General features: G+C 36.5%; 1 protein-coding gene and 1 long non-coding RNA gene across 4 annotated transcripts; one reads left to right on the top strand and one right to left on the bottom strand.

Annotated features, from left to right (window-relative positions):
- Positions 1–5,431: 5,431 nt before the first annotated feature.
- Positions 5,432–23,597, top strand: PCDH20 (protocadherin 20). 2 transcript variants are annotated; one of them, XM_024925330.4, is made up of 4 exons: positions 5,455–7,490; positions 17,513–17,629; positions 17,903–18,370; positions 19,431–23,597. In XM_024925330.4, exons 3-4 carry the CDS (start codon positions 18,239–18,241, stop codon positions 22,152–22,154), a joined length of 2,856 nt encoding a protein of 951 aa, XP_024781098.3. In that variant the 5' UTR covers positions 5,455–7,490; positions 17,513–17,629; positions 17,903–18,238; the 3' UTR covers positions 22,155–23,597. The 2 variants fall into 2 exon arrangements, with proteins under 2 accessions (XP_054952807.2, XP_024781098.3); XM_055096832.2 differs by lacking the exon at positions 17,513–17,629 and having other exon boundaries at positions 5,432–7,490.
- Positions 5,950–19,423, bottom strand: LOC117975611 (uncharacterized). Of its 2 annotated transcripts, none has more exons than XR_004665939.2 (3): positions 19,063–19,423; positions 8,431–8,637; positions 5,950–6,083 (listed from the first exon to the last, which is right to left on the bottom strand). It is a non-coding gene; the product is annotated as an uncharacterized LOC117975611 (long non-coding RNA). The 2 variants fall into 2 exon arrangements; XR_004665940.2 differs by having other exon boundaries at positions 8,431–8,564.
- Positions 23,598–25,091: the final 1,494 nt, after the last annotated feature.

The raw sequence follows: 25,091 nt of genomic DNA, 5'->3' as shown, positions 1-25,091 counted from the left end.
AATCTTAGGTCTGTAAATTATCAAAACATAAAAGTAGATGATTCCGTAGTGTTTAATGCTTTGCATTTATTAAACAAACTTTGTTTAATATTGTTTACATTGCATATTTTCATTATTTCCTATATGAAAAATTTTCTGTTATTTTAATCTAAATGAACTTCTCACTTAGGCAGTGAGTAATACAAATAGCAAGACCACTGTAAAGGAAATACCTTGCCTTGCTGGTTTGGAAGAAAAGGAAAGAATGAAGAAAAAAATGAAGGAAGGATGGAAGAAAGGAAGGAAGTGAGAGAAAAAGAAGAAAAGAGAATGAGAAAAGAGAGAGAGGGAGTCAGCCAAGGAAGGAGAAAGAGAGAAAAGGGGAGAAAAAGAGGGAGGGAGGAAAAGGCTTTGACATTTATATTTATAGTATATTTATATCTATTTCTGCATATACATTATAAATAATTATATATATACATAATTAGGCCATAAACATCTGAGATCACCTAGGCAAAAGACTGAAAGTTTTCCTCCCTATCCAATTTCACCCACCCTTAGGATGTGTAAAGGTTTTCTTGTGTTGTTTTCTGTGTTTTTTTCCTCCAGACATTTGGAGACTAGTGTTTGTTAAGAACAAAGAAAAAGATGACAAGTATCAAATTCAAAAACAACCTGTTTTAGTCAGTCAAAACTAGTCTGAACAACAGCAAAGGATTTCAGGAATTCTCTAATCCAACTGCCCTATTATACAAATGAATAAACTAAACCCTGGGACACCAAATGACTTGCCCATAGTCGCATCGTTAGTCCACAGCAGAGAGAGTGGACCTGGTTTCAGATATTCTGAAAGTTAACCTGATCTTTTATGTCAAGATCTCCAGTACCTGTTATTAAAAAGGGTTGAAAAGAAGGGGGAAAGAAACAAATTATCATGGGAATCCTGCAAATTCAATGATTTTAACGGATTTCAATTTTATTTTATCAGGCCTCCTTGAAGGAATTGTTCTATCAACTTATTCATCTTTAGTTTTTTTCTCTCTCTAGTCTGTAAACATTTTTGTTCTTTAACTGTCATCATCCCATTCAACTGGATCCCTAATGCAATTCTTTTCATTGTCAAACATTAAAAAAAAATCTACATTCATTGTTTCCACTAGCACATATCTCATCTATTCATCAGCATATTGCAGTCTGGTTTCTATTAGTCTCAACTCTTCAAAAGTAGAACTCAGCAAAATCACATATTGAGAGATAGTAAATATTATTTTTATTAGAGCTTTTATTTATGTACTACTCATAGTCACAGGATATTTTGTGTATATTACTTAATTTATTCACCTAAAATAATTCAAGCATTATGTTCAGTTTATCAAAGGAAAAACTGATGTTGAAATATTAAGTAGTATATTCATTATTGTTCACAGTTTGTATAATTATACAGATCATTGCTGTGTATCATTATTGCTTATAAATTTCTTTGTAACCTTCTTTCCTTCACATTACATTTTATAAAATATTTTTTTCATAAATTCCCCAAGACTCAATGGATTCCTTGTTCTAATATACCAAATGTATTTTTACTAGCTGCTAAATCTAATCTTTTTTTCAATGATAATGTCCAAAGTCAAAAGTAGTCAAATAAAAATCAATTCGAAATCATCAGCTCTTATCCTGTTCTGGTAGAGAGGGGAATTTAAGAGTGTGAGCTGCAGTCGGACATACCGGAGTTTGAACTTCATCTCTAGTACTTATGAGACGTGCAGCAGGAAGCAAATATAGCTGTTCTCTGCTTTATTCACCTCATTTGTAAATTAGGAACATAACATTACTTCAAAAGATTATTGGGAACTTGACACGAGATAAAGTATGAAAAGAGTTCGGTACAGTTTTTAACATATAAGAACTATTAATTTATACTTTACTCCCTACTGACATGTTTACTTCATTTGTCTTCTTGTCTAGTTTGGTTTTAAAATTCTAACTCTCTGATTACTCTTTCTCAGCCTCTTAGCCCTTTGTGGCTGATTCTTCTTTGTTATTATAATCCATATTTTGCCTTTGACTTTTTCTTTCATCCCTCTGGCCATTTTCCTTAGATGATTTTACTAAGTCCACAGTTTCATCTGCCACTTCTGTATGTATAGAATTATCACATCTTTAACTATAACCTCTCTCCAGGGTTTCTCTAAGCCCTTTTACAATTATTTCTCAAATAAGACATATGAAATTCTACAAGTAATATATTACTTGTCACCTTTCCCCCATTAAAAAATATTCTCCCAATTTTCAAAAAAATAGACAAAATAGGAACCATAATCATCCAAAAATTTTCCAGCTCCTTACCAACTATCATGCAAACATACCAAGAGGAAACACACTCCTCACAACTTGGTTTTCTTCTCTGTTGTTATCTTGTTCCTATTAGTTCAGAATCTGATATTATTCTACAGAACAGGAGAGTAGCTTATTACAGACTCAAAAAAAGATTAGAAATGTGTGATCAGGAAGAGGTATATTTCAATATGAAATTAATATTTTAGATCTATTTTTAGCTATTGTGATATATTAATTGTTGACTTATAAGTAGAAAGGCTCTCTACTGTAGTACATTGTTTTATAACAATATTTTACTAATTATTTCTCTGAAGAAATACAGTAGTAGCAGATACTGGAATAATATCAAGATTGCAGAGTTCTAAATCTCTTAAAAAATGCTTTTTCACAAAAAAAGTACAACATTGTAATTACAATGTATTTTTGCAATAAAAAGCTATTGTATGTAATTGTCCAAGTGTCATAGTCTCATAGATTCCACAAGAAAAAAGTATTTCTTTTTTGAGATGACTAAATGATATTGTAACCTGTGGAATAACACAGTGAGAAGCAAATTAAGCTTTCTAAAGTCACAACTAAATTTGTCATAATAGCGAATTAATAAATGCCTTTGTTAACTTATTTTTGCATTGCTTCAATTCTGTTGTTGCTTATTCAGTAAAATTTAAAGCATGTGTAACATATATGTTCATATTTAATTATAAAAACCTCAAAATATCTTAAATTGAAAATTTATCAGAATGGTAATTCAATAACAGATTAAAGGTAATATGTTATTACATATTTCAACATTTTGCTGATAGTGTAATAATTGTTGAAATGAGCTAAAATTTAATCCAAATCAAGAGACAGACACCAGTATCTAAGCACAAAACACAAGACCTTCAATATCTTGATTTATTTACTTCATTGCTGCATCTACTATTTCTAGCAGGTCCATAGAAGTTTGTGAACCCACATATACCTAAAATTTCTTTGGCAACAAAATGTTTTTCTTTCCAGAAAGCACCCTTTGAAATGAGTTTAACACACCAGAGAGCACTTCTATCCATTCCCAGAAGAAATTCAACATCTTCTTCAAGACTTTATGATCTTCATATTATTTGCTATTGAGCAGACAATAACAAGAAGCTATTCTGAAATCTAATGTGTGCTTTAAGTTTTGTTTGTTTGTTTGTTTTTCCTCACTAGGCTGAAGGTATAAACAGAAAGCTCAAAATTCTACATTTATATCTTTTTCAGAGCAGATGTACATTTTAATGTAGACAACCTGAAATCCATCTGCTATTTATTTAAGACACTATACAAAGAGTTCTTTAACGTTTAGAGCTACTAAAATATTAAGTTTGCTTGGCAGGCTGAGGAAATAGAATTTTTATCATCTCAGAATATGGGTAAAATATCCAAAATGCTTTGTCCTTTTTTTGGCTAGTAGCCTTATAAGGTAACAGATGTAGTATGACATTTAAAAATCTAAAGAGAATGAGCTATTAAAATGATTCTTTTAAAAACAGTACTGTCAGTGCTGTTTCTTGTAAATACCATGTCTATATGTTTGTGTATATACGTATATAATATGATATATGTGTAATACATATCATATAATACATATGTATGCAATTTATAATATGTGTGTCTATATTTGCACACAAATATATATTTACTGAGAACATGTTCAATAGCTGCACTCACTTATAGATGTGTATTAGATAAGGGTAAAACTGTTTCTTAAGAAGCCATGTGTTTATTGGATTTTAGAGCAATAGATATTTGGAATAAATGATTCTAAAATCAGATCATAAGCTTACAATTTGAAACAAGAAATGGAGGCCATAAAATGACATCAGATGTTTTCTAAATGAATATTAATGATAAAAAGGTGGTTTGCAATGCTGCCTCTGCAGCCAGTTTATCTGGATTTAAATCTCAGTTCCACCATTTACCAGCTGTTGGGTTTTGGATGAGCTACTTAAACTTTCTTCTAAAATTATTCTAATTGTTCAGATCTGATTCGGTTTTTCTTTCTGGGTATAAGAGAGGTCTACATGTTTTAATCTCTTACAGACAGTAGGAATGGGAGGGATGTGATGAGTTCTGGCCAGTGAGCTATGAGTGGAAGCAATGTGTGCCCAGTTTGGGTAAGCCATTTCACAGCTGCTATGAGTGCTCCATGTTTACTCCTTCCTTCCACAGTGACACTGAAAGCGAAGAATTGGACACGAGGAGTCACAAGCAACGGTCTTCCTTAACTTATGAAGAAAAGAGGCTTATATGGCTTATTGTTCTGCAGGCTGTATAAAAAACATGGCACCAGCATCCAATTCTTGAGGGTTTCAGGTTACTTCCACTCCTGGTGGAAGGTGAAGGGGTGCCAGTACATACAGAGATTACATGGCGAAAGAGAGCTGCCTGGTCCTTGAGTGAAAATATATGGAGAATAACAATAGACATGTAATATGAGTAAGAAATAAACCTTGATTGTGTTAAGCTGCTGAGAGTTTGGAACTAATTTATAACTTTGCCTAACATACTCACTGTGTACTATAGTTTGGGTGTTTGTCGCCCAAATTGCCTGTTGCAATTGATCCCCATGTTGGAGGTGGAGCCTAACGGGAGATGTTTAGGTCCCGAGGGAAGATTCCTCATGAATGACTTATCAGGGTAATGAGTGAGTTCTTGCTCTTGCTCACTAGAGCTGATTGTTTCAAAGACCTTGGCACCTCTTCGCTTTCTCTTGCTTCTTTCGCCATGTGATCGCGGCACACACTGGCTCCCCTTCACCTTCCACCATAGGTGGAAGCAGCCTGAAACCCTCACTAGAAGTGGATACTGGTGCCATGCTTCTTGTACAGCCTGCAGAAACATGGGCCAAATAAACCTCTTTTCTTTATAAATTATCCAGTCTTGGGTATTCCTTTAAGGTAATAAAAATAATATAAGATCTGTGCCTTGATTTTTGCATCTATAACCAGAATAACAGTACCTAGTTATTTGGATGGTTGTCAGCAAAATTTTATTGAACTTAGGAATTAATACAGCTTTGTAATTCCTATAAATAAAAATAGTTTATACATCCTTTATTTAATTGATTTTAAATTCTAGAACATTTCGCGTCATAAAGTCCAAACAATATACACTGAGTTCACACTTTCTGCAATGCCTACCATCTCAAGTTAAAAAAAGTCTCAAATTTTGCCTTAATGTAAAATGGCTCTAATAAGATATATAATATTTTTGTCATACAAAATATTGCATATTGACAGCAATATCCCAGTGGCTGATTTATTGATAATATCTTTGACCATTTGAATTTTTTTTCTATTATAAATAAGGAAATACAAACTAGGTAACAGGAAGAAATGAGAAAAGGTAGAGAGAGACAATAGTGAAGACTGGTGGACATTGGACTACAAAAGATTACTGCAGGATTCTTCTATGATGCTGATTACAGCTTTATCTTATCAAGCTTTGGCATTGAAGACCATGTGAATTCATCTCCAACCCTGGGAGTGAAATAAGAACTTTCTTTTTTGCTTCTGAAATTTTAAGCTCTATACAGAAACACTTTTTACTTAATCTGCATGACATCAGAGAAAGGTATTATTTTCTGTACTTTGCAGATAATGAAAATATACCATCATACCATAAGCCACAGGAAGAATAGAGAGTCACTGGTTACCCAAAGGCATTGACTCCATGGGGAAAACAACTCTGAGGTCTTCATTTCCATTCAGTTGTTCATTTATTGCTAACTCTCACGTTGTAAGCTAGAGAAAAATATGAAAAGAGCAGTTTTTCAAAGCAGACAAAAAGAAAACATTTTCTCTGGAGGAGCAAAGAATTTTTACATTATTTTCATTTTGCTAAACTTTAGGGAACAATTTGACCAAAGAAAGAAGAAAAAGTGGATTAGCAGATCTCATGGACTGAGAGTCTCCAGATGGTAGGAGGTCCATTCAGCAGAAATACAAATGAGAATACGATGTTTCTAATGTATTTAATTTGGAGAAAAACATTTTCACATTTTTTCAATAAGCAAAGTTAATCACATTACATTTTACCTTTGGTAAAAGAATATTAATTAAATTTATTATGCTCACACTAGAGAACAATATAACATATCATAGTCAAATAACGTTTATGTTTATATTCATTCTTACAAGCATTAAAAAGAAATAAATAGTGTTGGCAGATACTACTTAAGCAGGCAGAGTCTCCTATATCTGGAAATTTATCATTTATACTGCTAGAGAGAGTTAAGGATATTTTAATAGTATTTAATTAACTAAAATTTAAGAGATTACTGCTTTCAGCCATTTAAAAATTATTAATTGAACATTGACTACCTGCTTGGTCTGTGTTTACCATTATCCATTAAGAGCTTGTTATTTAATTGGGGAAATCCAAGTCAAGATACAGTAAATACGCAAGAAACTTATCAAATATTTGAATAAAAATAATGGCACCCATATTTTATGGTGTATTTATAGTATTGTTCCTGAAAAAATAAGAAAAACTATTAATATCCCCCTCCAAAAACACATGGAAGAAATTTCCCATTTTCAAAAATTATTAATATTCTCATCCAATAAATGCTATTTGGAACTATCATATTGGAAATAAATAAAATACCTTTAATCCAATAATGATATCATTGAAGAAATGAGTACCCTCATATAGTTACAGTGCTATTATAAATAACTAAAATTTCTGGAGGTATTTGTTTTACATATACCAGAAAGTCTTAAAATTTTACATTCCAGTTAAAACATATATTCAATATTTAGTAATTCATGCTAAATTATCATAAATATTTCCAAAGATGTCGATAAAATAAGCCTCACTGAAAATATATTTATATAAAATATTAAACAAGTAAAATGTTCATATCCACATTACAAACCGATATGAGGAAATTCTATTCTGTCCAAAAATGATACAGAATACGTAAAGACATGCAAAATGATTATAACATAATAAAACATAAATTAGATGATTTTTAAAATCTCTAAGTTCAGTAAAAATCCAGAGAAATCAAACTGAATGTGGATAAAGGCACCAAAAAGTGGAATGAATAAAGTCATGTACATCGGACCGTGAAGAAAAATCATGTTTTGGAAAAGCTGTCCACACAATACAAGAATTTTGAATCGAAGAAAAATTCACTGGCAAAGGTACAGAAATAGCAATAATTATATAGTGTACAGGAAATCAAAAGAACCATGGTTTACTTTGAATGAAAATGAATGATTGGAAGGAGACGGAAAGGGGAGAATATAATTAAGATTATTACAGCTAGTATTTATTGAAACTTACTCTGTAACAAGAATTGTGATAAACATTTTAAATACACTTACTTATTTAAATATCTACCACTATTCATTGAGGTAGGTAAGTACTCCCAATCCTGTTTAACAGGACAAAGTGCAGAGAAATGGTTGACTGAGAGTTCTGGAGGCAACTTGCCTTCTTTCCCATCTCAGCTCCTCTACTATTGGCTGTGAAAGCTCGTCAAGTTACATAGCTGCTTTATGACTCATATTAAAATAATGACAATAACAGTACCTAGCTCAATTATTGCTATAAAAATTAGATAACTTAACACATATAATGTTATGATACTGTCTAGCAAATGGTAAATGCTCTAAAATTTTAATTTTATTTTTTTAATTGTATATAATTATTACAAGTACATAATAGTTGCATATATTTATGGAGTACATGTGATGTTTTACACAGGCATACAATGTGTAATAATCAAATCAGGGTAATTGGGCTATAAATTGATTCTTAAAAATTCTAAGTAATGCTCAAGGTAACACCACTAGTAAGTAACTTGCAGAATGGGGACTTGAAGCCAGGTCCGTGTGGTCACAAAGCCTGGGCTCATAAGTACCATGCTGTCTCCTTGGTTCATACCCATAGGCTACAGTGAAATGCCTTCTCATACCTTGGAAATAAGGGAAAATATATTTTCCTCTGATTTGATACACAATCAGAACAGAAGCACAAAAGAGCTCTTTGAAAAAGAGAATGGTAGACCTCAGGCTTCCCACACCCTGAGTTAGGTTCTGTGTTTGTAAAGAAATCATGTGTTGATCGGCAGAGACTTACCAGCTTTTGAAACCAAAAGAAGAGCATCCCAGAGGAAGTATGCATGGAAGCACCAAGAAGCATGGAGGGAATCAAAGCCAAATGGCTGTAGGTATCCCATCTCCATTGGCTGAATACTTCGAGGCTTCAGCCTGCTGTGAAGAAACATTTCATTCATTCTACAGTTTGATTCACTTGGTTCTTCTTTGGCTTCTCACTGCGATCTATCTTCAGAAAAAAGCGCAGTGACAATGCCGCATGAATATGGAAGTCTTTGTAACACATTTTCATTATATTTTCATGCACATTGATTTTCTGAACCAATCTTGTTAATATGAATAATTTAAGTTGACCGCATATTTTATTGTTTAAACCACAGTACTTTAAGAGTAAAAAAGAGCCCAATCAATGCCATGGGAAACCAGGCTGTAAACCAACTCTCATGGGAAATTTGGGGCTTATCATCGGGCTAGGTCAATATGACTTAATGCCTGAGATTTTAAAATATTCTCTCCATCCTCTCTCCTTCCCCAAATTCAATTTTTCAGCCTATAGACTGCATAGCCTAATACTCTCAGGGTAATTGTGCTTGAATTAAGGTAATGCTTGATATGATTTAAATGATGTCTGTGTGATCTTGGATAAGGTACATAATGCTTTAAGCTATAATTTCCCCAGTTTTCAATTGCAAATAATGATATCTGTGAGAATTTATATACAACACACACATGCCCCAAACACATATTTACATATGTATACATACACATACACATAAATATGTTAGTCCAGTGAATACTCAAAAACTGGTAGCTGTTATTATGTCTCATGACTCTAATGCCACTCTCTGAGGCCTCTTGTGAGTCAGGCAGTTGACTTTTCTTAGGCAACAGTGCTCTATTCCACTGTGTGCTTTTTTCAAACTTCTACATCTGCTATGTTCCAAGAATAGTCAGTCCTCTATGTACTAATATGGTGAGAACAAAGCCATGTACCTCAGTTCTGCCTTCCACCAAGAGTTGGCAATAGTAGTTGGTTTCATAATAATTTGGATGTACAAATAAATATACTTGCAAACTACCTTTAAGTAGCTAAAAAGTTTGTAAGTATGGATGTTTCTGTTTTATGCTAGAAGCATTGTCATATGTAGATTGTCTGACTGGGAACAGGCCATTTGTGGAAGAGGGAATAAAAATCCTTAGGGATGAGATTTCACCTAGGGAAAAATGACTTTTCAACTCTAGATGATGTTTCCTAATTACAGGAAAATTTGAGGATGCATAAAGTTTGAAGGCATTGGGAGTGCAATTGGAAGGCCTAAATATAGAAGTGGATGACTAGAATTACAATAAAAGGACTCCCCAGTGAGTGATTATAGAAAGAAACAGAAACGACCTTTGGAGAAACCTATAGTTAAAAGGTGATAAAAGGAGCAAAGACAAAAATAGGACAGAGATGTAAGGTACAAAACAAATAAGTGTAGTGCCACTGAAGTCAGGGAAAGTGGACTATGAATGTGAAAAGGACTTGTAAGAAAAGCAATAACAAGAAGAGCGTGACACTTTCTCTGTTGTTACGACCCTTCTTTAGTGTCTGATAACTTCTGAGAAATATGGCATTCATTTGCCAAAATCTGCTGGAGGGAGAATATAACATTGAATCAAGATTTCTAGTATTTTGTGATAAATGGTTTTAAGTGATAAGTGAAAACCTGTCTTTTTTGCTGAAAAGCTCACTACTACTTTGATTATGATATTAAGGAGGTCTATTTTAGGCTGCATGTAACACCTCAGAGAGCCTGTGACAATGATGCAGATTTGATAGATCCATGGCTAGCCTAATTGAGGTTTTCTTAAATATTGTATGGCTGTGTGGAGATGGCATCTTGAATCAACCTGGATCCAGAAATCCTACAGAAATGCTTAAATAGTCACAGTCACAGCTAGTAAGGATACCTGAGGTCTCTCAGCTTTATGACTGGTGTACATTATGTGTAAAACACCTTTTATAATCATTCTTGAATAGTTTAACAAGCTCTGGCAGGACTCTAATAGATTTGGATTTTTTTGGAGAAGTATTGAAATACAAAGTGGCAGTAATTGTGGTTTTTTTTTTTTTAAGAAAGCACACCATGTACATCCACATTTAGAATAAGAGTAGTTGCTCCTATATAGAATATATGCCATCCTGGCCAGACGTGGTGGCTCATGCCTGAAATCCTGCCACTTTGGGAGGCCGAGGCAGGAGAATCATTTGAGGTTAGACGTTCAAGAGAATATATGCCATGCTTATGGCACATTTTAAAAAGTTTTAATTCTTTTTATTTAAAGAAAAATACCATAAAAAATATTGTTTCCCATGGAAATCTCCAAATCTCTTTTTCCCTTCTAGCTTTTTTTGACCTTTGTCTACGTGACTGTTAAATTGCACAAAATCTAAATTCTTATCTACATTTGTCTGACATTTTGAATTCTAAAAGAACATATGAATATTTAAAATAAGCTTTAATAAAATTTTTCATTAAAAACCAATTATTCACATTTCATTTAAATCTAGTTAATGCAGAATATATTTATTCATAAAGAGAAGGAATCCACAAAAAAACTGTTATTATATTCTAAATAAAGTTGATATCAACTGGGCCAAATTTTAATATTATCTACAATTAAGAAATGGTGGGCCTTTAGGATATTTACAATTTCATTATCAAGAAGCACATTCTTTTTGCCAAGTAAATGTTTTATTGCCATATAATTCTAAATTGTTTATAAAAATTCTGTTACAAAACCCACATTCTTTTCTTGATAATTCAAATAATTTAGAAAAAACAGAGCACTCATTGTTTCAGAAATATAGCTCATGTACATTTTTATGGAAGCTTATAATTGTTTAATTTTTCCAGATGTTTGGTATTTTTGAAATGGTTCTCTTACTATCAGATTATATGCATTATTTATAATGTGTACTTATTCATTACTCAACATATGTGCTTGCTTCAGTTAATATTAGAATATCGCCCATATTTGTTTTTAAAAGGCTCACCAACATTATAATAAACTAACTCAAATTTTCCTTGTTCCTCCTAACTTAGCCACTTCCAAAGCTGTGTGACCACAAGAACCTACTTAACCTCTAAAAGCCTTCTATTCCTCATCTGTAAAATGGGGTCATCATTAACTTGCAGAGACTTTGTGAATATTCAATGTAATGTCCACCACGCACTTGGTGAAAGTCAGGTGCTGAATATTGCTGGCTGTTAGCAGTAAATGAAATTGAGATCAGCAAACTCTACTCTCCTTCTAAAGAGATATCAAGAAAGAAGTAGCTAGTGATCATAGCGTTTCATATTTTCGCCATGAAAATATTGACTACGTACATCACTGACAAAGTCTTTTACTGACCCTATGATACTCACTCAATGCCTTTATATATGCCACACATGCTGAGATTAGAACAGTCATGCAGTTTTTAACAATCGCACTTTAGGCTCACAGAGTCAGATAAAAAGAGATTTTATCAAGCCAGTAAAAAGATCTGTTGATCTGTATAAAAACATTACTTGAGCATAAATTTTCATTAAATTTTCCCATATGTAACACTTAAATTTGTGAGAATGAAAAATAGGTATCTGAAGAAATAGACGATCGGTCTCCTAAAACATAATTTAAAATTCTTTCTCTCCTTCAATAGATTTGTTTTGGCCCTGACCTAATTTCTATGCTAATTCAGAGGGTTTACGATTGCTTTATTCTTTGCACAGCCTGTATTTTTTCCTTCTTTCAAATCTCCCAGGGATGGACTCCAGGAAGTAAGGCATATGCATCATCAATAAACCACATTTAGTTAACTGTTCTTTATTCGGCAACTCCTGATCCACTTCGTGGAATTTTCTATGCCCTTCATTTCTTTCCCTCCTCAATCCCACCACCTTTCTTTTGATGATTTTGCTGCTCATTATCACCTCTACCAGAGGTGAGAAGAAAGAATGTGAAATTAAAATGAGTTGAAAATGACTTTTAAAATTTATTTTCAGGATAAGGAGGAAAAGTTGAAAATGTTAGCTAAAATTAGGCCTGGGGTTTTCTAATGACTTCACACAGTTATTTTTATCCCTGTTAAAGTGATGCTAATTGAGTTCTGAAATGAAAGGACCCTTCCACCCTATCATATTCTTTCCTATTGGAATATATAGGGAAAGAGGAGAAATGTACAATCTATTTACACAAAGTTTTCTAAAACATAAAAAAGCAGTCATCAGGACGGAATAATGCTTACAAAGGTCCCATGTATAAGTTGCACAGTACAGCAGTAAATGTTTTAGAATACAAGTTTTATAGTAAATTAGCTCATTTGGACCTTCTTCTTGCAAGTGTGTAAATGTATGTTTATTTACTAAATTAACTGTCCAGCTTTTTTAGCAAAAGGCCTCACTGCTGATTCCCTGTTAGTCTCACTATTAATTTCTGAATCGTGCAGGGAAATGAAGTAGGATTTTTTCAGTTTGTGTGATATACTTAAAAAATAATTAGTACTTCAGTAGTTACTTAAAAATATTTGTAAATATTTGTAAATTTGAACAATGAATAAAATAAAATAAAGTTTAGAGTAACTCTTAAAATCAAGGCTTTTGATCTTAACCATAGATGGTTTAAAAAATATACTGTTTTTACAGGTTATCCTCTAATATCAGAGCAATTGTGAGGTTAAAATCTAGTACTATTATAAGAAATGGGAGTATTTTCATAATTTGAGTCAGCTATAAGTCATCTTTCTTACTGTCACCTAGCATGTAAAATGAGGGCTAACTAGGTGATCCCTAAAATTATCCAAAGCTTTTCAGTACTTTCAAGTATACACACAGCTATACACACATTATATATTTTACATGTATACATTGGGAGATTTAAGTTAGCCACACAGCTTAGACAAGTTATATCCATGTGTATGTATCTATTTACGAAGTAGTAATGGACTAAAGAATCCTTTCCTTCAAAAAGGCATCATATAACACATCTATGTCTCCAATTGTTTCTATTTTAAATGAGTGATAAATGTTTGTTGAATAGAAATACATTTAAATGTGTGTGGGCCCTTTATTTTCCCATTCTGATGAGAAAGGCATACCAGAGTAGAAAGATCACATATTTTGAAGGTCACAGATCAGGCTCTGGACTAGCATGTTATGTATGGCTATAAAGCTGGTATAATAATAACTATATTATAAAACTTCTGTGAGGATTAACTAAATTACATATGTCAATCACCTAGTAGCATGTTTGAAACAATTGACACTAGATAACCAATCTATCATTTCTCAGGTATTTTATTGGTTTTTCAAATGTAATCATCCTTTTAACCTTGATGATTGAATCAAAAAAGAATACAGATATAATATTTCATTGTATATATATTTATTATATGTTTTATTTATATGTGGTATATTTTACACTTTTACATATGTACCTATATATTAATAATATATTTTGTGTACACATGTACATATATTTTAATTCATCAAAAGGGATTTCTAATCTTAAAAATTCTATTAAGACAAAAAAAGAGAAATTGCCTTAAAATAAGGTAATATTCTAAATTTATATTTATTTGCAATTATGAATTAACCAGAACATGTACGCAGTTATGGTTCAAGATAGTTTTAAATATTTGTGTATATAGTGATTACATGAAACTTTGTGTATACCACAGTATTATTAAACTAATCTAAATAGTGGAAGTAGATTTAATTGAGAAATACAAATAAAACTACCCGTAAAGCATAGTGCTTCAAAAATTTTTTTTAAAGATTTAAAACGTAAAAAGTTTACAGATGGTATCTTTTTTTCTCATCTTTTTTTTTTTGAGATGGAGTCTCGCTTGCTCGGTAGCCCAGGCTGGAGTGCAGTGGTGCGATCTCGGCTCACTGCAAGCTCTGCCTCCTGGGTTCACACCATTCTCCTGCCTCAGCCTCCAGAGTAGCTGGGACTACAGGCGCATGCTGCCACGCCCAGCTAGTTTGTTTGTTTGTTTGTTGTATTTTTAGTAGAGACGGGGTTTCACCATGTTGCCCAGGCTGGTCTCGAACTCCTGAGCTCAGACCATCGGCCCACCTCAGCCTCCCAAAGTGCTAGGATTACAGGCGTGAGCTACCGCGCCCAGGCAAAGATGGTATTTTGATATATACTTATAATCTTGCTCACATCTTTGTAGTGGAGATAATAAAATTACAAAAAGAAGGCTTGCAGTAAATGAAAAATAGTATGTTTTAGTGATAGAATGCAATAAGTAATAATCAAGTTAACCCGTGTATCAGCATGCAGTGTCTGTTAATGCCAGATATGAGGTAAGCAATTTCATGCATATACGTGCATGAAGTGTGTAGGGGTCTTTTTTTATGAAATTGAAACAGAGAAGTTTGATGACTTGTCTAAAGTCACACAGAACTTAGCAACAACCCAGAGAATGTAATCCACTCCTCTGGCTCAGCTCAGTGCACCGTCTATTGTATCCTGCTGTTTTCCTTGTCTATAGGAAAAATAGGCTTGGGAGGCATATAATCTAACTATTCTTCTAGATCGATTTTTACAAAACATGTGGGAAGCAGGCCCAGAGCAATTGAGACGTCTAAGAAGTTCCTAAGTATTATTTTCAAGGGACTAATAGCATAGAAGCTTTCTGAGTCATCCTTAGAAATATGTGACACCAGAAGGTAGGTCGCAGGCTGGCATCATAAGGAATAAGAGTTTGGGAATGCTTTCACAAGGCCCAGAGAAGGGATACATGGGAAGAAAGATGTCTATTTACTCCTTTTTATTTTATTTAAGCCCAATTAGGGTATAAATATTGTGTAAAACCTTTGGATTTTCAGAGAGGAAAGATAATAACAAGTAGTTCAGTGAATGGTTTGAAATGCGACGTGGAAGGTATTGTTCAATATTATGCCAAGATCTCCCAATCTTGATGACAAACTTCCATGCAGGGACTTTGCAATCACCGTAGTCACTTAAAGCAAATGTGGTTGTTAGTGTTGTTCCAAACATTATTTTCAAGATGTGTTCAATACTAGTGTTTCAACTTACATGAAGAACTTTTGCTATAATTCATGTTTATGGTTTTTAGAAACACTCTAGAGAATAATTATGGCCAAATGGGTATATTTAATTTCTTTTCAACTTAATAAAGGGAGGTATGGTAATAACCCTTTCCACAGAGACCAGCTGGGTGATAGGGTCAGAAGACGAAGATTCTGCTGGTGTAGGCTGGGGGAAACACTTTAAAAAGGAAGTGCAACTGTACTACAAGCAACCACTGTAAAGTAGGGAAAGGGAGAGTAAGGGGCCAGGGAAAAGTAAAAACTTGAGATATAATTACAAAGAGAAAATGTCACTTCACCTGGACTATCATCATAAACAACAGCTCCTGTACAATGTCCTTATAACAAAGGAAAAATGAAGAAAATAGCTCCCTACGTTTCCACCAAAAAGGTGGATGATCTTAACTTGTTGCAGAGGGCATCAGCTGTGAGCGGATAAACAGCCCACTCTGCTGCTCTGTCTCTGGGGGAGAATTGTTTCAGACTGCAGGTTCTCTGACTGCTGATAGATTGCCTAACTCTGGCCGTGGGCCTCCAACTTCGGGAAGCTGTGGGTATTGTATAAAGATGTAAGTTAAACACGTTTCAGAAGCAGCTTGGTACTGATTTGGGGAGTCAAGTATGTTTCAACTACAGACCTCAAAGTAAATATTTACTAATATGGCAAAAGTTCAGCTGTAGGGCAGAACCAGCAGCTAAAAAGCACAAGGAGGGAGATCATGCTTCCCTGGCTGCAGCTTGTTTACCAACCTTCAACTCAGATGTGCATGTTCCTATGAGTGTGTGTGTGGGGTGGGGAGGAGGTGGAGTGGGAGAGGGGCAGGGGGGTGAGGGGTGGGGTGATGGTGATTGGGGGCTGAGGTTTACCACTTCATCAGTGCTCCATTTTCACTGTAAAGAGTTTGAAGGAACTGATTTTACCAGCCAGGTTCAAATTATATGCCAAATTTGTATTATAGAGAGACTTGTGAACTCCATGTACAGCCCCATTTGCACAATAACAAGCTGTTACCCTCCAGGTGTTTTGATGTAGTGTGTTGTCCATATTTAGGACTCTGTGTTTAGGATTATTAGAAATGAGGAGAAAATAGGAAGGATAGGAAGCAAAACAGTTAGCTCAGCCAAGCAATTTATATTCTAGTTAGCATTTGGTGGAAGGGGAAAATTGAAGTAGTTCCTACAGAAAGCATATGGAAATCAGGTATCAACGACCTTTTTTCACTCTAGGCTCAGTCACTGGTCATTCAGCATGTGAGGTTTTATGTTCAGGACCCTGCAGAGGATATCTGGAAGCCTAGCGATGAAGAGAAATGTCTTCTCAAGGAAAGGCTGAATCATGGGCTTTTCCATTACTTACATGGCAACCTGCAGATCAAAAAGTGTTTCAGAGGCTTAATGCACTGGAGTATCCCACTAGCCTTGATTTTATAAATGAGGAAACAGAAGGCCAGGAGTTAGGTGACTCCAGGTTACATAGCTATTCAGTGTCAAAGCCATAGAAGATAGGCAATCATTTGGCACCATACTCTTCCACAATTCCTTTATGAAGGACCAGTTTTCCAGTAGGCAATCCAGGAGAAAGAAAGAGAGAGAGAAGGGGAGAGAGGCAGGGAAAGAGGGAGAGAGTGAGGGAGCAAGGGAGCTAGGGAGTAAGGGAGGGAGGGAGGAAGGAAGGAAGGAAGGGGGGAAGGGGAAGAGGGGAAGGGGAAGGAAGGAAAGGAAGGAAGGAGGAAAGGGGGAGGGAAAGAAGGGGGAAGGAAAGAAGGAAGCAGGGAAGAGGAAAGAAGGGGGAAGGGGAAAGAGGGGAAGAGGGGGAGAGAAGGAAGGAAGGAAACAAGGAAGGAAGGACTAATTTGAAAAATAACCAATGTTTTACCTAGGCTTCAGTGAACACCTCCCCCTCCCCACACCAATTTACCGCTTAGATAAATATGTTTAAGATTACTTGCAGGCAGAACTAATTGTGTTACAGCACAATTGTTTCTACTTTCCCCTTGGCTCTTCCCCCGCATCCAGAAGCCACTACTGCCTCTAAAATAAGACCACAAGGCAAACACCCAGAGACATTTGAGCCTCCAACTAGGAAACTAGCAGAAGCTCTACCACTGCCCACAGCAAAGATTCAAAATTGGGGTATGTCGAAACCTTCACTGAATTCATATATTTACTTTTCCGGTTCACCCTACGTTACACAGAAGTTGAGATTCCTTCCCTCCGCTGAGAAAAGTGCATTTTCTTTCTCTGTGCCAACACTGCTGGATCCGAGGCTCCAGGAGGAACTGTTGGCAAAGCAGGCGTTTTGGGACCGCGCCTGTGATTGCTCTGTGGCGCCGACTTCTTCTCTCTGTTACATCCATATACAAATGCAAGCTTATTTATTTATTTTAATTCTCCCTCTCTTGCTAGCAACCTGTGGACTTGGCATCTGACTGGTGCGGCAAGGAAGGAGGCTGGTAGGTAAGCGCTAGTGTGCCCAACCTGGAACTGCCTCTTCGCAGTCTTCAGGAGCAAGTCCCCCATTCCAGCTCCTCTGGCAGAGTATGGAGTTACCTGCGTCCGGGGCAGGAAACCATGAATGTGCCCTTCTGCCCCCTTGCCTTTCTGCCACTCTTTGAGTTCCCGTCCTTAATTGAAGAGCCAGTGACTATTGGCTGAAATTCCCCCAGCGATTTGCATGAACCGAGAGGGAGTGTCTTCTGCCGCCCTCCCTTCAAAAGCGCTCTGACTGCAGCCTCCCAGGGAATGCGCGGCCGAGGGAATGCGCGCAGCTCACGGGCCCTGGGAGTGAGCTGGTGCCCGGCGACCTGGCACCCGCGCCTGGATATGGGGCGTCTACATCGTCCCAGGAGCAGCACCAGCTACAGGAACCTGCCGGTAAGGGTTAGGGTCAAGGAACCCCGCGACCCCGACAAGTTGCAGTATTGTGAAGCAATTCCCACTCGGATGGTTTTTCAAACCTTCTACCTTTATCTAAACTTCACGGGAAGGATGGCGCGGGGAGGGAAAGGGAGTTTGGGATAATGTGTCTTCCTTTTAACAAGGAATAGGGAAGTCCGTGGGTCATGAGAGGAAGTTTCTGAAGCAAGAAATGTATCCAGATAAGGTCGAGGGGATCGGGGGTGCGCTCAATCCGCTTTAGCTACAGGGGTTCGGGATCGTTTCCTGCTGCTGGCGTCTGGCTATGAATGCCTACTGCAATTGACAAATTGTTTTTGCATAGCCATTTTCCGCGTTTACTTTGCTTCCCCCTAAGGGAGGGGGATTAGTGACTGCTTGGTAAGGGGTGGAAATCCAGATCCTTTCGGTTTGATTTCAGATGTGTGCTAAAATAAAAATCACTCTTTCCGACCTAAGACCTAAAGTGTTGGAGGTGGAGGAGGAAGTGTTGGTATTTTTTCTATATTATTATTATTATTGCGATTGTGGTTGTTTTTATGGTTCTCTTAGTAAGGGATGTAACACACTGCGTGTTCCAGCACTCTAATGGCAGAATCACTTCAAGGAGAAATAAATTGCCCACCTTTCAGTGCTCTCTACTACCAGCCCCCTCCCTCCCCATCACCTACCCTGGGTTTCCGTGTCGCTTTGCGCAGTCTCTGAGTCGGAATCCTCTCCACTCCGGTGTGTGTTTCCAGGGATGTTTTACGGTTTGGGATTCTGAATGTTAGCTGGATGAGGGTGGTGATGGGGAAACGAGGGGGGAAGGCGGGGGCGGAGGGGATAGAAAGTGAACAGCAAAATTAAGTTTTGGAGATGATATTGCCCCACAGATCTCTCCTTCGCAGCAGGGTTCTTCTCCGCCCCCGTTCTAACTAGAGGTTTTGCTTCTGGGAATGGGGATGGGGACAGCAAGGATCACAGGGGCGCTAGTTTCTCTCTCGGACCCCTATTTCCCCGTGTGTGTAATGAGCTTTCTTCCCTCTCCCCACTCCAGCATCTGTTTCTGTTTTTCCTCTTCGTGGGACCCTTCAGCTGCCTCGGGAGTTACAGCCGGGCCACCGAGCTTCTGTACAGCCTAAACGAGGGACTGCCCGCGGGGGTGCTCATCGGCAGCCTGGCCGAGGACCTGCGGCTGCTGCCCAGGTCTGCAGGGAGGCCGGACCCGCAGTCGCAGCTGCCAGAGCGCACTGGTGCTGAGTGGAACCCCCCTCTCTCCTTCAGCCTGGCCTCCCGGGGACTGAGTGGCCAGTACGTGACCCTAGACAACCGCTCTGGGGAGCTGCACACTTCAGCTCAGGAGATCGACAGGGAGGCCCTGTGTGTTGAAGGGGGCGGAGGGACTGCGTGGAGCGGCAGCGTTTCCATCTCCTCCTCTCCTTCTGACTCTTGTCTTTTGCTGCTGGATGTGCTTGTCCTGCCTCAGGAATACTTCAGGTTTGTGAAGGTGAAGATCGCCATCAGAGACATCAATGACAACGCCCCGCAGTTCCCTGTTTCCCAGATCTCGGTGTGGGTCCCGGAAAATGCACCTGTAAACACCCGACTGGCCATAGAGCATCCTGCTGTGGACCCAGATATAGGCATTAATGGGGTACAGACCTATCGCTTACTGGACTACCATGGTATGTTCACCCTGGACGTGGAGGAGAATGAGAATGGGGAGCGCACCCCCTACCTAATTGTCATGGGTACTTTGGACAGAGAAACCCAGGACCAGTATGTGAGCATCATCATAGCTGAGGATGGTGGGTCTCCACCACTTTTGGGCAGTGCCACTCTCACCATTGGCATCAGTGACATTAATGACAATTGCCCTCTCTTCACAGACTCACAAATCAATGTCACTGTGTATGGGAATGCTACAGTGGGCACCCCAATTGCAGCTGTCCAGGCTGTGGATAAAGACTTGGGGACCAATGCTCAAATTACTTATTCTTACAGTCAGAAAGTCCCACAAGCATCTAAGGATTTATTTCACCTGGATGAAAACACTGGCGTCATTAAACTTTTCAGTAAGATTGGAGGAAGTGTTCTGCAGTCCCACAAGCTCACCATCCTTGCTAATGGACCAGGCTGCATCCCTGCTGTAATCACTGCTCTTGTGTCCATTATTAAAGTTATTTTCAGACCCCCTGAAATTGTCCCTCGTTACATAGCAAACGAGATAGATGGTGTTGTTTATCTGAAAGAACTGGAACCCGTTAACACTCCCATTGCGTTTTTCACCATAAGAGATCCAGAAGGTAAATACAAGGTTAACTGCTACCTGGATGGTGAAGGGCCGTTTAGGTTATCACCCTACAAACCATACAATAATGAATATTTACTAGAGACCGCAAAACCTATGGACTATGAGCTACAGCAGTTCTATGAAGTAGCTGTGGTGGCTTGGAACTCTGAGGGATTTCATGTCAAAAGGGTCATTAAAGTGCAACTTTTAGATGACAATGATAATGCTCCAATTTTCCTTCAACCCTTAATAGAACTAACCATCGAAGAGAACAACACACCCAATGCCTTTTTGACTAAGCTGTATGCTACAGATGCCGACAGCGAGGAGAGAGGCCAAGTTTCATATTTTCTGGGACCTGATGCTCCATCATATTTTTCCTTAGACAGTGTCACAGGAATTCTGACAGTTTCTACTCAGCTGGACCGAGAAGAGAAAGAAAAGTACAGATACACTGTCAGAGCTGTTGACTGTGGGAAGCCACCCAGAGAATCAGTAGCCACTGTGGCCCTCACAGTGTTGGATAAAAATGACAACAGTCCTCGGTTTATCAACAAGGACTTCAGCTTTTTTGTGCCTGAAAACTTTCCAGGCTATGGTGAGATTGGAGTAATTAGTGTAACAGATGCTGATGCTGGACGAAATGGATGGGTCGCCCTCTCTGTGGTGAACCAGAGTGATATTTTTGTCATAGATACAGGAAAGGGTATGCTGAGGGCTAAAGTCTCTTTGGACAGAGAGCAGCAAAGCTCCTATACTTTGTGGGTTGAAGCTGTTGATGGGGGTGAGCCTGCCCTCTCCTCTACAGCAAAAATCACAATTCTCCTTCTAGATATCAATGACAACCCTCCTCTTGTTTTGTTTCCTCAGTCTAATATGTCTTATCTGTTAGTACTGCCTTCTACTCTCCCAGGCTCCCCGGTTACAGAAGTCTATGCTGTCGACAAAGACACAGGCATGAATGCTGTCATAGCTTACAGCATCATAGGGAGAAGAGGTCCTAGGCCTGAGTCCTTCAGGATTGACCCTAAAACTGGCAACATTACTTTGGAAGAGGCATTGCTGCAGACAGATTATGGGCTCCATCGCTTACTGGTGAAAGTGAGTGATCATGGTTATCCCGAGCCTCTCCACTCCACAGTCATGGTGAACCTATTTGTCAATGACACTGTCAGTAATGAGAGTTACATTGAGAGTCTTTTAAGAAAAGAACCAGAGATTAATATAGAGGAGAAAGAACCACAAATCTCAATAGAACCGACTCATAGGAAGGTAGAATCTGTGTCTTGTATGCCCACCTTAGTAGCTCTGTCTGTAATAAGCTTGGGTTCCATTACACTGGTCACAGGGATGGGCATATACATCTGTTTAAGGAAAGGGGAAAAGCATCCCAGGGAAGATGAAAATTTGGAAGTACAGATTCCACTGAAAGGAAAAATTGACTTGCATATGCGAGAGAGAAAGCCAATGGATATTTCTAATATTTGATATTTCATGGTGGAATAACACAGAGAAATGTTTTAACTGACTTTGGATCTTCATCACCTAAAAAAGAGTGTGTTGATGGCAGTTCCAATGAAGGACAACTAATTTATAACTTGTTCTATATTGTAAATAGCTGTTTACAGGTTTTTAAATTTAAATTCAGAGGTTATAAAATGTGTACAGCATTTTTAAGTGAAAATTAGTACTAACAGCTATAGGACTTGTATTTAAAAAAAAAAAAAAAAAAGCTTGGACATGGTTTGCAGCTTTCATACACCAAGCAGATGATTGATAAAACCTGGGAGTAAGGTAAGAAAATGGAACACATTTTTATCTAAGAATCCCTGTCACCACAAGAGGGCATCAGCTGCTCCTTTGCAGGAAACTGAGGTATTGTACTTGGCAGTTGTACATGAAATTAATGAAAGAGTATATTTTAAATATATTGTTTTTAACATTAAACAAATATGAAATTAAAGTAAATTAAATTTCACCCTATTTAAACATATAATAAAAAAAGAAATGCACTTGTAAACAGAATGTTTATTACCTCATAAGTGCATATATAGTTTGAAAGAGAAGGCATTAAAAAGAAGTGCAATTCCTTTTTAGCAAGGATAAAAACATTGCCTTGTGTTACAGATTCGGCCTGCTGAAGAGTATTCCACTTTCTGTGTACTTGAATTGCTTTCTGTTTGCTTTACCACTGCACTTGCTATTATTACAAGGGAAATTGATATATACATACATATATATATTCTTCATTACAGGAAATGTAACTAGATATTGTGCCCAAGAAAAACAGCCAGAAGCAAAGAAATGCTTCAATCTTTAGTTGCTTCATAGGCATTCATGACATTTTAGTGCTTTTACAACTTGTTGATCGTACTTTATACTTGGGTTATATATTAGACTTTTATAGGCTTGAAATCATCCATCACATAAGAAAATAGAAATCATATTAAAAGTGAATTCTTCTAGAGGCTTGTGTACACTACTGGTTGTTTTAGTTGGGCCTTTTATATGAAAGTTATACTGTACTTATCTTTTTGTTGTTGTTTAGGTTTGTTGACTACCATTTCTGGCTTCCTTTCTTTCGTTTTGGATTAAATCCAACAGTTTATTTGTAAGCCCTGCAGCAGATTTCTTTGATAATTTAGCTTTTACTGAATCTCTTGCAATGAAGAAAGCTATTTCATCAGTGATTTATCACTTTCAATTCATTGTGTGAGCTGGAAATATTATTTTATATGAGAGCTATAGCAAAATAATCTGTATAAACAAGGAATGTGTTAGCTTAAACTGGATCATTTTACTTTTTGGCATCATGCATCTGTACTGTACCAAAAGTGTTTATATGTCTGCAAATTAAAGGTATATATTTTCATAATTTCTTTCTCACTTTTAGCATTTTATATTTGAACATGGGCTTGTTATTTCACTGAAGTGCCTGTCATTTGTTTGTTTTTAGGGTTAAATGTGGGTAAACTGTAGTATTCTGCTATACTAAAGTTTATATTAAATGAATTCATTACTCAATTAAACATTGGGTAAATTATTAAATGTGTGTGTAGTTATAGACATATATATAGTAGAAAGAGAGTATGCCTAAATGTTTGATGTAAGTTCATATGAAAATTTGCACCCGTGTATGTGCACATGCATATTAATTTATTACAGATTTAATATCATTATAAATTTTCATTTTACTACAGATTTATAACAAATCCTCTGTTAGCTGTGTTGCAATAGCTTGCAATAATTTTTAAAACAAAAATACAAAAAAGAAATTGAATGCAAACAGCCAAGTTCTTTTAGATTTGTATTAATTAACTCATTTATCTTATTTTTCTTCAATTTGAGAATTTCAATAAATAAAATAATAAGTATATGAGGCAGCAATGTTTGTTACAAAAAGTAAATATATTTTTATTGGAAATTCCTTTTGTACGAGAGGCATCTGAGCTAAGAGACTAAGATCATTTAACCCCCAAAACTTTTCATTTATAACTGATATGTAGCAATGGAGGAAACATCTCTTACTAGTCATATTTTATTTCTTATTTCTCTTTTTTAAAGAAAGGAACTTCATGAGATAAAAGTAACACTATTTTTAAGAATCCTCCATAAGTGCAATAATTTTACCATCAGTATAAATAGCACAATTTTCTATTCATTTCCAAATCTGAAGAAGGTTCATGTGTTTTGGGGAATGGACTTGATCTCCAGCATGAGAAATGCCTGTAACATTAATAAAAAGATGTATTTCTGAATAACTTCTTGTGGCAGGATTTCCTTTACAAAAACGTCTCATTCACATTAAAAACATTAATAACAAGGAAAGCTAAAGTAAATTAAACTAAAAGATAAAAGCCCCTTTTTACTGACACCTTGTGCTAGAATAGTTGCCAAAATGTATGCTAATCATGTCAATGTTGTTAGTTGAGCTGGCACAAAAATAAATGTTCCATTCATTAAAACCCCTAATATCCATTTAACAGTTTGTGAACCAATGAGTTCTCTTTGCCCAATTTAATGAAGAAGAGATTGCTGTGATCTTTGCACTGCCAAATTCACTGTTACACTATAGAGAAAATTGTTCATTAATTTGAATTGGGAAGTTTAAAACCAACATAGCAATTTCAGCTACAGGGAAAAAAACAATTTACGTTATTTGACTACTTAGGGTAGATTTCCTGACCCTATTAAAAAAAAAAAAAAAAAAAAAAAGCTCTCCTGGCAGTTAGGCTTTCATCAATGGTAGTTGGAAAAGAAGAGAAAAATAAATTCTTTTTAAACAGTTTCGTAGTATTGATGCATTAAAAAATGTAAATTTTTAGTGTTTTAGATGTTCTACATATATTTTAGGAAAACACCAGGCATGATTTTACTGTGAAATAACATCACTAGAAACAATTTTTAGGAGTGGTGTATGAAGTT

This window comes from Pan paniscus, chromosome 14, assembly GCF_029289425.2.
Source record: "Pan paniscus chromosome 14, NHGRI_mPanPan1-v2.0_pri, whole genome shotgun sequence".
In the NCBI taxonomy this organism is placed as follows: Eukaryota; Metazoa; Chordata; class Mammalia; order Primates; family Hominidae; genus Pan; species Pan paniscus.
This window is presented reverse-complemented; position numbering and strand designations above follow the sequence as displayed.